Raw genomic sequence first — 15,056 nt, forward strand, 5'->3', positions numbered from 1 at the left:
CTAGTTACATGGACTTAGTAAATTGGTATTGGGTCACAAAATTGGTTTTGTGTTGAATATAACAGTTTTTTAATACTAAAAAACAAGGGCAACAACAATTATTCTTTAGGACAACCAATTCATATAATTTCTTTATTATAGAAAGAAATATATCTCTAATAAAAAATTATTTACAATTTAACTGTCATCGTATTAATTATTTTTGTAGAAATAGAAATGGTAAAAGGAGAAAAATATAATTTAGTATTGTGCATTACATACACTTTTAAAGTATATGTGTGGAAGTCACATGAATATGTACTATTTAGTATTCAAATAATGAGTGAACATATGAAAAACATTTGGTGTATATAAATGCTCTTCAAATTTCTTCATTAAAAAATAAAACTTTGGGTTAACCTTATTTGCATGACTCCAAACAATATTTTTCGGTCTCATGGCAGATCCTTGTCTTCGGTTCTGATCTGCAGCACCAAACATCAATTCTTGTTTTATAGCATGGTGATACTTGTACTTTATCTCTGAAAATATCTTTAAAGCTGAAACCTATATACAAAAATAACATGCCAGTTAGTTTTAAATACAAACTTTGGAGGATATGATTAACCCTAATGGTAATGATGATAAATAATTGAACAAAACCTAAACTATATTTGTCATACATTCATGAAGACTAGCGAATGAAACAATGATGATACAAAAGATAACAAATTTGAATGATGACATAGTGATGTTTCTCTTAAAAAACGTTTGTTTAGTTTTATTTAGTTTTATGGTAGAAAACTTTTCATACATATATATATTCTAATTAGTAATAAACTTTTTTGTATGATGATCCGGTAAAAACTGAAGTTAGATTTTATTGGCTAGTTTCGTGTCCTTTCTATCTTAAACTATTTGTATGTTAAGTCTTTTTTATGTCAACCATTCATTTTTGGTTTTGATTCGACATAACACCACCGAAAAATACAAATTAACGACAGCCATATGCATTGTTGAAAGGTTAAATCTATTGCTAAAATTGATTAGTCGTTTGCTAAATTCCGTAATGGAGTCTTCTATAGCTATCATGTATCTAGTTAACGCCGAAGCAGCCATAATAATCTTTGATTGGTTTTCAAATGACTCATTTTACGTGATTGTCAATTAAGAAGAGAAAAAATAAGTCGAAACTATCATTTGCCTATACACAAGTTCACATCAATACCTTTTGTAGCTATAATCGTACACGAAAGTCGTGGACCTACTCACAAACCAAACCTGATCGCAATGTCATCAAAATCATAAGTATCTTTAGACGACTTATCTTGGAGTTGAGAATACAGCTTAACATCAAGTCATATATAAAATTCAATGCTATCTATGAGATGCATATACACCAAACGTGTATCTTCAATCACTCAATTTCCAACTTTGTTTCTTCTTTTATTCATTCAATAAACCGAGTCTTTTACATTTAAATACAATTCAACAGTTAAAATAAATGGCTTTATTCTTGTTTTTCTCAAACATTTAGAAACTTTTTTTAAATACAATCGCCAAAACAAGAAGACAAATAATTATATATATTCGACAGATCGTCGAAGAAAACAAAATCTTGTTTAGCAGACAACATTAGCTGCTCCAGCAGAAACAGGGCTTGCAACTTCAAGCAACATGGGATTCCACTTCATCACCACTTTATCACCGCACCTTCCATCCGATGAAACTCCCGCAAATTGCATCTGACTTGCTTCAACGGAAGAAGACGGATTTGTCTCCGTAAGTGTCAGCTTCTTCTGAGCCACCGACTTGAGCCTAAACCTCTCTGCTCTTGAACCAATCACCTGTCCCAAAACCGATGCTGCTATGGTAAATACCATCGCCATCTTAGGCATCAACACCGACTTCCTCAGTATTCCTATGAATGGAACAGCTGCGTGAAGAGCCACAAACCAAGATGCCGAAAATTTCTCAGTGTGCTCTCTCCAGACCCCTAGAGGCACGTTTAACGCCATGCCAAGCATCCCGATCACTAGTACTTTGGACGACAAAGGTTGAGGCCGGAGGTTCTTGGCGAAAGCTGTTTTAGATATCGCTGCTCGAGCTGCGACTATTGCTTGAGGGCACTTGTATTTCATCCCTGGAGGGGGTTGCAGAATCTTTGCCATAAGCGGTGCCACACCACTTACAGCTCGATATGATTTCGCAATCGGGCAGTTTCCTGTTTGAAGCCAATCGTCGCTCATGGATTCGTGGTTTCCTCCCTGAAAGAGAAACAACAAGTAAGCGATGCTCTAAGAGAAACAAAAATCAGAGCAATTATACACTTGCATGCTTCAGTGTTCTTGAAAGCTTAACCATATCTTTATACATGTTCTTTAACTAAAGCACATCGATTTGAGATGTTAAAGCAAGAACCGGATTAAACTTTTACCTTAGAAGAAGAATCCCTCTTTTTGGAAGAGTTTGACTTTTTCTTTTGATTTTTAAACATCTCAGAAAATGCATCAAAACCAAAAGGCCCTCCAGGTCCAAAGGATGAGAGACTAATTGTCGCTGCCTTAGCAGCAAGTGGATGGAATACAGGAGAGGAAAGCACAGGCTTCTCTGCTTCAGCTCGAGCGTTGTTGGAGAGCGGGACAACACCATCTTGCCCATGGAAAAGCCTAAATGCCGTATCAAAATTGGGTCCATCTTCAAATATCGGTCCTTTTCCTGCTCGTACCTAAAGGATACATACAAAGCCAAGATGACATGTGATTAGACAAGATCAGGAACAATTCATATCAATAGAGCAAAACAGGCGAACGATTACTTACAGGCATGGCAAAAGGCAAGGATGAAGAGAAGGAGAGATTAGTGGGCTCATTGATGTTCCTCAAGAATGGGCATCGGAGAATGTCTAACTGAGAAGCCATGGGATTTTCGTTCAAGCCTCCAGAACAATGATCCATTCTTGCAGTGTTGAAAAAGGAGAAGAATCTGAACAGCAGCAACAACAAACAAAGGAATCATAAGAAAATGTGTCCTCACAAACACAAAACCACAATGACAATGGCATCTAGAATCAGACCTAAATCGAGATGAAACCTTGATGAAGCAAGCCAAAGATACTTAGTAGAGAAAGAGGCAGATGACAAGAAATGTAATGGGTTCCACAAACGGGGCCAGTGCTGGATGTACGCTAAGTATAAATTTATATGGACAATAGCAAGATGCTTGAAGAACATCCTCCAAGCGTTTGATATTCCATTCTACCAAAATCATATTCCAGAATTTCAGAACCGAAAAAGCTGGTAAATTTTGAAAACAATTTCGTATTGAATCACACTTGAGTCCATTCTATTCGAGGAGCCACACACAGAAACATGCAAAAAAAAATCTCCGATAGTTCACATTTCACAACTCACCGGCAAGAAATCCAAATTAACCCAACAAAATCAGGAAGAATTGGAGCAAAACCCAAAACGAAAGCAATCGAATTCGATAGCAGAAATCAAAATCAGTAAAGCTACGAGTCTAAGAGCAGTAGCTCCACCGAAGAGTGATCAAACAGGTCGACGAGTCTATAAACGACTAAACCTAAATCAGATCTAGCATATATCTATAATCAATGTGAGATCACAACAACAACAACAATAAAAAACACAAATTGGGCAAAAGGGTAAAGAGAGAAACCCATAAAACAAAAACTTACGGGTAAGAGACGGAAGACGACGACGATGATTAGAGAGACAAATCGGAAAAGAGGCGTGTGTGAGGAACGATACAATTCTCCCCCTTGAAATGGAAAGAGAAGACGAAAAAGGAGGATGAGAGGTTAGGTGGTTAACGTGGAGAAAGATGGCTTTGATTTTAAGAGCAAACAAAGATTAGCTGGTGAGGACTTTGTACCTGCTTCTTCGTGCTCACCACGCGCTCTCTCAAAGGCAGCCCATCTGCTTTGACAATTTCAATATTTAATGCCATTTGCATGCCTTTTGTTTGAATATTATCATTTTTATAAATTCCCAACCACTATTTTGTCAAAGTCTTTGCCACATTTTACTTACTTTCTTTGTTTTTTTTCTACAGAATTTATAAGTTAGGCCGGCAATTTTCCTCTCTCTCTCTCTCTCTCTCTCTCTCTCTCTCTCTCTCTCTCTCTCTCTCTCTCTCTCTCTCTCTCTCTCTCTCTCTCTCTCTCTCTCTCTCTCTCTCTCTCTCTCTCTCTCATCCCGACGTGTTTCCTTGTTGACCCAATAATTCCCGGTTTCATGTAGGAAAATAGTTACGATTAGTATATGACTGTGTTTGGAAAATTGGCTTCTTCCTATTTGAAGTATGAAGATATGTTATTTTTATACCCGAATTATACTACCGTACTAAATTATACATTAACTTAATAAAATTTCAAATTACATACATAATCTTTTATTTTGTGCTAAAACATACATTTGACTTAACAGTGTTATCAAACCGTTAAACTTTGTGTATGTGGCAGCCACGTGCAATTTTTTTTTGTTTACAAAAATCTGATTCAATTTCTCCCACATTACGACATTTTTTTCTCTTTTTTATTGTCTTCCTCTTTCTTCAACCCCTCTCTTCTTCAACCTCTCAACATTGACGATAATGGTTACGGTGTTGTTACTCTTGTCCGGGATGATTTGAGTGAAGAGTTCTGGCTGGCCATCGAGCTTGCTCTTGTCAGTCAAAGACTCGAATCTATTTTTTTCCAGAGCCCATTCAACAGAAAAAATAAAAATATCAGATACTCCTTCTTGACGCTAGGCTTCCAAAATCATTATACAACAAACCCATATCATGCACTCTCATGATCAACACACAGATAACAAACCCCAAATTATGATGCAAGATGTCTCAAACTTATATAGATTCGAAGAATCTCAAATTCTCAATCGACATATCTACTTCATTAAGTGACATTCCCAATTTAGGGTTTTACTCTTTATTAAAAAAAAAAAAGCGAGGCTGCTACACGAAGGAGAAACAATGTTTATGTATTGGATACTTGTAGGGTTTTTAAATCCTTCTGATTATTGAATATTGAACGAAATCTGGGGAGTTTAAAACCCCCAAATCGTTACTGTGTGTGGCGAGAGGTTGAAGAAGAGGGGAACTGGGGAAGAAAAAAAGAACAAGAGAATACATGAAAACGACTGCGTGTTGTTGGGCTAAATTGACTCAGATTTATCATTTATGTAAACAAAAACAATTTTAGATGTGGCTGCCACATAGACAAAGTTTAACGGTTTGATGACACCGTTAAATCAAATGTATGTTTTAGCACAAAAGAAAAGATTAGATATATAATTTGAAATTTTTATTAAGTTAATGTGATTTAGCACTGTAGCATAATTCGGATATGAAAATAACATATCTTTATACTTTAAATAGGAAAAAGCCAATTTTCCGACTGTGTTTTGATTTGTCATTTGTGAGAGGGTAGAAAAGCTTTAACAACTCTTGTTTTTTTTTCATCTAAAGAATGTTTGAATAATATTTAAGTGATAATTTATCTGTGGATTTAATATGCGGAATGATTAAGGGTGATCATGAGTGAATACAAAAATGTTATTTATCAAAAAAGATGAGTGAAAACGTTAAATGGATGATGAAATAGTAAGATAGAAAACCGGAAACATTCTAGTTGAATCGAGTTCTTACAAAATATTAAGGCTGCCTTTTTCTTTTCTTTGAACACATAATATTAAGGCAAATTTCCTAGCCTTGTAATCTTTGTTACTTGTACGCTTAGAGTTTTTAAAAATCTTATCAATTGGACCTTTGATCCTAATGGGTTTCTTTTCATTTTCTTTATTTATTACTAGGGGTTGATCCGCGTTTCGCGTAGAATTTTGTATTGTATTTGTTGACCACATTTAAAAGAAATTTCTACAATATCAATTTTTTCATTAGATTTTGTATTTCAATTTTTTATTTATATTTATAGTATTTAATAATTTAATATATAATATTTAGAAAATAATCAAATAATATATCAGTTAAAACTTAAATCAAATTTCGTTTGTAGATATCTTTATATTTATGTGGGTTTATGATTTTCGAATATATACAATTCTTGATTGTTGCATTCAAAAAAAAATATATGTAATAAGCAATTAATTATTTAAAAATATCTCGATTCTCTAACATATTTCTAAAATATATTCATAATCTCTCTTTTCCTCTACACTCATTTCCCTCTCCATCTTCCTCTCCTTCTCCATCTTCATCTCCCTCTCCCTCTCCCTCTCCCTCTCACTCTCCTTTTCCCTCTCATGTTCTCTCTCTCTCATTAATGCAACATATTGAACCACACACAACATATTAGACCAGTTGAAATTTCAATTTTTCTTAGGGTTTTCTTTTTTCTAGCCACTCTCAATGTCACCTCTCTAAACTGAGCTCTGTATAATTTTTAAGGGGAACGTCACTCATTTTATGTTTTAAAGATTAGGTTGAACATGTTAACATTTTGTGATACCACAATTTGTTTCACAAAATATGCATTCTCACATCTTTATATTATTATTTAAGTAGTCATTTTAAAAAAAAATTATTTTGTAAATTATTACATGATATGCTATTACAAATAACAAAAATTATTAAAATAAGAAATGATATAAATGTCACTCAAGCTTTTTGAAACTCGTGCAAATATTCTTTACCTGTTAATATGCATTTAATTTTATGATCTATTATTCTATTTTTCTTTGAATTTATGTATTTTGTTATATTCTAATGTTTATAACGGTTTTAAAACAAATTTGAATATTTTTAGATATTAAAATTTTGGATCCGAGAATTTGTTTCTCGGATTTGGCAAAACTGGATCCAAATCCGGCTATCTTAAAATTTTATGGTTTACTATTCATATGTATCAAATCATATAAATAAAATAAATCATTTAAAATAATAATGAATAAATGCATTAATATATAAATTATTATTTATAAAGAATGTTTTTTCATATTCTTGTTAAATTAATAGATGATAGTTACCATGAGAATTAAAGTATAATAACACAAAATATATATAATGAATTATAAATTAATAAATGAATTGATGATGTGTCAAAATTTTAGAGTTTCAGAAAATGATGTGGCATCATGAGAAGAGAGAACATTTTACTTTATATATATATATATATATATATTCTTTTTTTGTACAAACATCGTTAGGGGGGAGGCGACAAAATCAGGACTTTTCTCTATCGCTGAGAAAATAGGTCTGTGTTCTTCGATCAGAGACTCTCTCGACCACTATGGATCCCTTTGCGCCAACAATCCTGAATTGCTTCGACTGATCATTAATGTAAGTCTCCTATTTCAATGTTCGATTGATATGGTGAATCAAGCTGTAAATTCTAATTAGTTGAATGAAATGGAAATTGAGGTCTAGTGTTGTTTATTCATGTGGTAAACGAATTTTTGAAAATGGTGTTATGTCAAAACCTTTTTATGTCAGAATCATTCGTGGTAAGACATGAGAATAGCTTTTTAGAAAATTGAGGTATAAAAGTCGGAATGAAAAAAAAACTTTGTCACATTTTAAAGCTGATATTTTTTTTATTATAATTATTAATGAATGTATATGAATGTGAAATTAAGGGTTGATTGAGACATTTAAACAGCTAGAACAAGAAAAGATATGGCGAACGCGATGGTGTCAAATCAAGCGAGAGTTCATGCCTCACACATTGAACGAAGGGGGAGTGTAGGACTCCTGAGTGATGAGCATCTGAGGAAGTTGAAAATGTGTGACTGGTAGTATATTGGAGTATCCACTGTCAGAGACCAGTAAAATCCTGGAGGAGGCGGATGTGGTGTGCACTATAATGATCAACTTGTTATGCTTTTTGTATCATAAGTGTTTATAATGTTTGTTTTTTACTCTATAAGTTATGAAAATTTGTAAGATTTGGCTTTTGCTCTATAAGTATTAAAAATTTGTAATGATTGTTTCTTGTGTTTGCAAAAGGTGGTCTCTTTGACTTAAAAATGTTAGATACAAGAGAAAAATATGGTTTGTGCACTATTTTGAATATGATATTTTGATAAATCGTCATATTATTCGAGACCTATAAACCAATAAATGCATAAAACTGATATTCTGATAAATTCAAAAAACTCCAAAGATATGCTTTGATGAATTTTTTATTCAGAACCAACTTTGTTTGTAAGGTTTGTAATGAACATTTGTCCTGCCTCTCTTATGTTAATGAAAATTTTTGAGGTTTGTTTCTTGCGTTTGTAAGTTTTGTAATGAAAATTGTGCTATATGTGTGTTATATATGTTGACACTAAACATCTAAGCAATCACTTAATATAACCAATACTATATATTATATAATTTTTTTTCTTAAGTACCTGATCGATATTTTTTATTTGCTTTGTTGTAGTTCGAAATTAAAAATTATCTTTTTCGATTATAGTGTCTCAATTTTCATCTTATAAATTTTACTCTATTTTCATTATTCCTTATATTTTCATTCATATTTTGCTTATATTTTACTTTTATTTTGCTTATTTTGGACAGTTTTGTTTCCTTTTTTTTTTATCTCGGTTCGGATAGTTCCTAGCTAACACCAGATTATTTATTCCTTGTGATTGTGAAACTCAAATATATACATAATACACGTATATATTGTAACGTTACAATGATTACGTATAGATAATTTATACCTAGATTTGGTCTTCAACTATTATTGGAATGTTAAGTAGGACCGCTTAAATTATCTTAAATGCAAACGACATAGGTCAGCTTCTTTGTTACATTTGTATTAAGGTTTGTTTCTTGCTCCTAATTAAGGTTTGTTCTGTCAAATTTGTCCTAAATAATGAAAATATGCTGTATCTAACATATTTTAGTACTTTTATTTAAGTTCTTTACTAAAGTGCTGATGATGGGTTTTTATAATGTACGTGTTATAGCGTTTCCACAATTCATTTTTGTCTTTCGCATATATTTGACATATATTTGGGGCTTTGTTGTTCTTTAGTGATTCAGTTATATATATATATGTATATATATATTTTATATTTAAGTTAATTATTAGTAAAATGACCAAAACAAATTTAATAACCTTTTAATACCAAAAAAAAGATTTCATATCCTTGTTCGGTATTTACCAATCCTATAGAGTATGTCAATCACTATATATAGCTAGCTCGATTATTTCGGTAATAATCCATAGGGTGACGAAATAAAAAACCTTTTGTTAGCAGTAGAGAATACTCTAGTATCCTTAATAATTTCCTAATTCCTATACTTATAGACGGTTAAATTTACAAACATTCTTGAGATTGTATAATATTTTGAAAGTGATTTATTTTAATCTGATATGTCGGAATATGTATTCAGATTCTGATGTACCGCTTATGTATGGAACATTGAAGCAGATGCTCTTCTCCTACACATCTCTATTTTGCTAACATCTTTTAGACTCTTAGTTAAATATTTGAATTCAAATACGAGAAAGGAAAAAATAGTGAAGAAACTGAAAGTGAGGAGGAGGAGGAATGGTTGGAAACGGATTTTAACCGTCTAATGAGGAATCTAGCTGCATGGTTGGATGGACCACTCCCTTTGACCGTAGAAGAACCACACAGACTCCATAAAGTAAAAGTGCTATTGCTAATTAATTCTTTACTTATTTTAATGCAACAAATTTTATTTAATGCCAATATGGATTAGAATAAGTGAGTGAGGCCAAAACGAAAGGTGGAAATAATAATCAAGATGCAAATGAGTTTTCATTAGTCAATCCTTTTCATACCTTTTTGTCTAAACCATACATACGTTGTCTGTTTCTTCTCCTTTGATATAGGGTTTCCTTTTCTTTCTTTTTTGGTATATATAGGTTATTCCTTATATTTTTCTTTTCTCAAAATTCAATAAACACATCAAGTGATAAACTGATACTACGTACAAGCTTATAAACTAAACACTACACTTTGCCACAAACGAAGATGATTTCTGCCACCGATAGTGTTATATATATATATATATATATATATATATTTCATTAATTAATTAGATTGAAATGTTGATGTTACATGATACTAAGTATAGAAATTGTTACGAATAAGAACTTTCACATGAAACATGTTACTTTCATTTACCAAAAAAAAAACATGTTACTTTCACAAGATAATTGCCGGAAAATTTATCTTGTCGGAATATTGATCTCCTGTGACATAAAGACGAAATCCCCTTTCCTCGGAAGAAGATCTACTGATTTTTCTTTCTATTTAATTTAATTAAAAGAAGAAGGTGGAGAAGAACAAAAAAAACTGAAAAAAACACGTGCTGCATGAGGGATGGCCCAGAAGCCCATTAACCTGTTTATACGAAGACGTGCCCCTCTATAATAGTATATCGTAGTCTCAATCAACTCTCACGATTGTCCTAAAGTGCGACTTGTGTCTGTAAATTAATTTCACAGGAAACGTTCACAATGAAGTTGTCTTTCTCTCTCCCTCCCAAATCCAGATCCACAGTTTTACCGATTTCGGAGAAGAATGATGAAGGCAACGTCAAGGAGTTCGTCACTGAATTCGATCCTTCCAAAACCCTAACCGATACCAAACCGAGATACGTACTAATACCTCCCATCGAGGACCGTCGGAAGGTGATCAAGAACATCCATCTCCCGCTACAATCAGCTTCCGGTCTCAAATTTGAGGCCGATAATATTCCTCCCTCTGGTGGCTCCGAACAGATCTCTTACGGTCTCAATCTGCGTCAGAATGTCGAGGAGGACAAGCCAGCTTCGAAGCCAGAGCCTGTGGAGCAGATGTTACTGAAAAGTATGAGGAAACATCTGGAGTCGCTCCCTGATGCGCCTCTATTGGAAGATTTCGAGAGCGTTCCTGTTGAGGGTTTTGGAGAGGCGTTGCTTGCTGGGTATGGTTGGAAACCAGGCCAGGAAATAGGTTTAAAACCTAAAGAGGATGTTCAGATTGTTGAACACAACAAGTGGGTTGGTCATTCTGGAATCGGCTTCAATCCAAGTAAAGCTAGGGTTAAGGGTAAGAATGCTACAGTGAAAGAAAGTGGCAAAGAGATGAATGTGTCTTTTGTTGGAAAAGGGGTCAGGTAGAGAAACAACCTTAAAGGGTAAGAGTATAGAGAAACTTGGTTCTGGAAGTCAAAAGGAATGTAGAGTAGTGCGCAAACGAAGTAGAGAAACAGAGGGAGAGAGTCAAACTAGAGAGAAGACCACATGGCTTAGGAGTCGTATAAGGGTGAGAGTGATAAGCAAGGATGTGAAAAGTGGGAGATTGTATCTTAAGAAAGCAGTGGTGACCGATGTGGTTGGCCCAACAACTTGTGATATCACTATGGATGAGTCGCAGGAGTTGGTTCAAGGGATCGATCAGGAGTTTCTAGAGACCGCATTGCCCAAGCGAGGAGGGCCTGTGTTGGTTCTATCTGGTAGACATAAGGGTGTTTATGGCAGTCTGGTTGAGAAAGATTTGGAGAAAGAAACTGGTGTTGTCTGAGACCTAGACAGCAAGGAGCTGCTTGATGTTAAACTTGAACAAGTCGCCGAGTACATGGGTGATCCGGGTGATATTGGATACTGATTCACTTGATTCTTCTCTGAAGCAGAGCTGGTAACATCAGGTATCAAGAGTACATTTTCTTGCTATCAGCTGGAGATTTCAAATCCCGAGGTTAATGCAACTTTACATAAGGCAGAGTTTGGTTTAAACTGATAAAATCTTTTTTTTTCATGTAAAACCAGCTTGATTTAGATCGGGAGAATCTTACGGTTTTATGATACCATGTGCTATGGCTCGTACTTCTTTGAGAACACTAGATCTTGAATTTCATCAAATCTGATGTGAATAGAAGAAAGAAGAAAGAAGAAAGATAGGAGGGTCTGTGAATGCGGTAGACGTACGGTAGACCTCTCGAAGACTCAGCTTTTGTTGACAAGATACAGTTTAAGCTTGGTGCCTATATATTTTGCTAGTTTAAGTTTCGTTAACTTTTGGATGTTATACAAGAGCAGACTTATGTTATATATTATTTGATGAATTTATGCTATATATATATTATTTGATGAATTGTGTAATTTTCTTTGTTGTGGCTTGCAAACTCAGTTATGGATAACTTGTTAATTCGCATTTGTGATGTGCGTGCTGCGAAATTGACCAAAAACTTGAATTCCATTGCGGTTTAATGTACAAACAAAGTATACTTACAATTCCATTGCATGTACATTGAGCCGAGGGACCTACATTTCCCCTTGGTGAGTATGGTACAACAACCTTTATTGTGTTACAAAGGATTTGGAATTTTGTATGATCGCTTATGCTTTCGGGATGAATCAGGATATAAGTTAAGAGAGAATTGGCTAGAGGGAGTCATAGAAACACCCATGATTAGTTCCGAACCAATGTCCATTGTATCGAAACTACTATGTTTATTTCAGTGTCTAAAAGGCTATAGGCAAACCGCTATATACTGCATATTTTATAGTCCTGCGGTGATGGAATGGGAAGAAAGAGGTACTCATACCACAACATCCATACTGATTATTATCTAGTCAGAACAGTAAAGAATGTAGAATTAACTATTGGTCGTTGTATAAGCCTAAGTAATGTCACAATTAAATAACAAAAAGCGTGCTCCTTAATATACCACAAATTTATCATTGTGAAATTCTGGAATATTTATTGAGTTGAAAGTATGAAGTGAAATGAAGTGAAGTGAAGGGAAATGTAATCAGTCAAACTTTAAAGCTCCACCATAACAATTATGTATAAAATTTCAAAGGTGAAAGACATGAAGAGAAATCTAAGGTCGAAAATATATCTACTAAAGGGTTAAGCACTTTAAGTGGACGTTGAATTAAGGGTAACATAGTATACACAAAAAGTCTGTCTTCGATGAGTTTTTATTTTCTTTGTCACCAATAAGCCTTGAAGTATTGAAGTTATTTTTTGTTTTTCCTTTTATTATCAATGTACAGTGTGGAGCTTCGTTGTGCTTTTAGTAATTCAATTATATTTAGACAGATTTTTGGTTTCAATTAGTTATTTGTGAAATGACCACAGCAGATTAAATAATTTTGTTTGGTATTTACCAATCCTATAAAACTATGTCACTCATTAAATGTCTTTTCGTCGAGCTATATTTTTTACCATAGGGGCGACAAAGTAAAGCTCTTTTGTTAGCAGTAGAGAATACTCTAGTATCCTTAACAATCTCCTATGTATCGTTGGTTAGATTTACATATTGCAACAACATTCTTATTTTGAAAGTGACTTATTTTAATATGATATGTCGGAATATGTATTCTGATTCTGATGTACTCAGTGCCGTGCCAAGGTTTATAGGGGCTTAAGGCAAACTAAAAAATGGGAAAATGATTTTTTAACAAAATAATATAATATAATTTTAAAATCATATAATATATTTAAAAATAAAATCTTAATCTAAAAAACCTAATTAAAACATAATATTTTATCTTTCTTTCTTATTAACGAACTCATTAAGTATTCATTTATTATCTAAATTTTTTAATAAAAAAATATTCTCTCAAATTGGCTATGCAAAATTGAAAAAAAATCAGATCTACAGAATTTTTTGGATTTTCAGAAAAAATAATTTTTTACCAACTTTCAGCTCGCTAAAAAATAGAGCTTAGCTCGGATTTTTGATCTGTAAACTGTTATGGATTCTTTGTAGCGATATTTTTCCAGAGGTATGAAAATAGGCACTTAGATCAATCTGAGTTGCTGGCAAATGACTCAGCAAAACCTTCACTCGAACAAATTTTAAAGTGATGACTGTAGAGATTTTTATAGTGTTTCACTGTATTAATTTTTTGTGTCTCTCAGAAGAAGGTGGATGGCATTTATATAAGGAGGGAGTTGAGCTCCTTAGGTCTAAGATAAAAAAAAATGACCAAATTACCTTTACTTACATTTAAATTTTTTTTTCTTCTCTTAGGCTTTAGAGATTTGGTCTTATTTTAAAATGTCATAAAGTCGATAATCTAAACAAATCTTAATCAAGTTTCTAAACATATTCTTCCAACGTAATCTTAATCAATTCCCTTAATCTACTCCTTTTTTCGTCTTATAAAAAAAATAAGAAAACACCAACCTTAAACCATTTAATTATCTATTACGAAAATGGGATCTTAAAAAATTATAAATTTTGGGGGGCTTAACGCCAAAACCTTTTTCATTATATGGTAAGCACAGCTCTGGATGTACTGCTTATGTATGGAACATTGAAGCAGATGCTTTTCTCCTACAGTACTCTATTTTGCTGACATCTTTTAGACTCTTAGTTAAAATATTTGAATTCGTCGAATACGAGAAAAAAGAGTGAAGAAAGTGAGGAGGAGGAGGAATGGTTGGGGACGAATTTTAACCGTCTAATAAGGAATCTGCATGGTTGGATGGACCACTCCCTTTGACCGTAGAAGAACCACACAGACTCCATAAAGTAAAAGTGTTATTACTAATTAATTATTTACTTATTTTAATGCAACAAAATTTATTTAAACAGTCAATTTGTCTTTGATCAAGTGAGTGAGGCCAAAACGAAAGGTGAAAATCAATGATAGTCAAGATGCAAATGGGTTTTACGCTTTTTGTCTTAACCATACATTTTCTGTTTCTCCTTTAATTGATATAGGGGATCCTTTTCTTTCTTTTTGGTATAGGTGTTTTTTTAAGTTTTTTAACTTTCCTCAAAATTTAATAAATACATTAAGTGATGAATTGATACTACGTACAAGCTTATAAACTTAAAACGATGATTTCTGCCACTGATATATATAATTCATTAATTAATTAGCTTAAAATGTTGATGTTACATGATACTAAGTATAGCAATTGTTACGAATAAGAACTTTCACATGAAACATGTTACTTTTCAGCATATTTAGAAATGGTGACATGGTCCATGTGGTCTCGATCGGTACATATGGCCTCGATCGGTACATGTGGCATACTATATATATCACACCACATGATATTCAAATTTTGCATTTACTAAGAGTCTGTCCTGGAATGGCAAAGGACAATGTAAGTAAATCG

At 33.3% G+C, this 15,056-nt stretch overlaps 2 protein-coding genes across 3 annotated transcripts; one reads left to right on the forward strand and one right to left on the reverse strand.

Moving 5' to 3' along the window:
* Positions 1–1,396: 1,396 nt before the first annotated feature.
* Positions 1,397–3,861, reverse strand: LOC18030328. 2 transcript variants are annotated; one of them, XM_024149602.1, is made up of 5 exons: positions 3,680–3,836; positions 3,056–3,236; positions 2,802–2,964; positions 2,417–2,707; positions 1,397–2,246 (listed from the first exon to the last, which is right to left on the reverse strand). In XM_024149602.1, exons 3-5 carry the CDS (start codon positions 2,934–2,936, stop codon positions 1,602–1,604), a joined length of 1,071 nt encoding a protein of 356 aa, XP_024005370.1. In that variant the 5' UTR covers positions 2,937–2,964; positions 3,056–3,236; positions 3,680–3,836; the 3' UTR covers positions 1,397–1,601. The 2 variants fall into 2 exon arrangements, with proteins under 2 accessions (XP_024005370.1, XP_006413352.1); XM_006413289.2 differs by lacking the exon at positions 3,056–3,236 and having other exon boundaries at positions 3,680–3,861.
* A 6,586-nt stretch (positions 3,862–10,447) lies between these two features.
* Positions 10,448–11,495, forward strand: LOC18030329 (protein MOS2). Its single transcript, XM_024150050.1, has 2 exons — positions 10,448–11,071; positions 11,115–11,495. The coding sequence occupies exons 1-2, from the start codon at positions 10,448–10,450 to the stop codon at positions 11,493–11,495; spliced, it is 1,005 nt and encodes a 334-aa protein (XP_024005818.1).
* Positions 11,496–15,056: the final 3,561 nt, after the last annotated feature.

Source organism: Eutrema salsugineum, unplaced genomic scaffold, assembly GCF_000478725.1.
Source record: "Eutrema salsugineum unplaced genomic scaffold, Eutsalg1_0 scaffold_1, whole genome shotgun sequence".
NCBI lineage: Eukaryota > Viridiplantae > Streptophyta > Magnoliopsida > Brassicales > Brassicaceae > Eutrema > Eutrema salsugineum.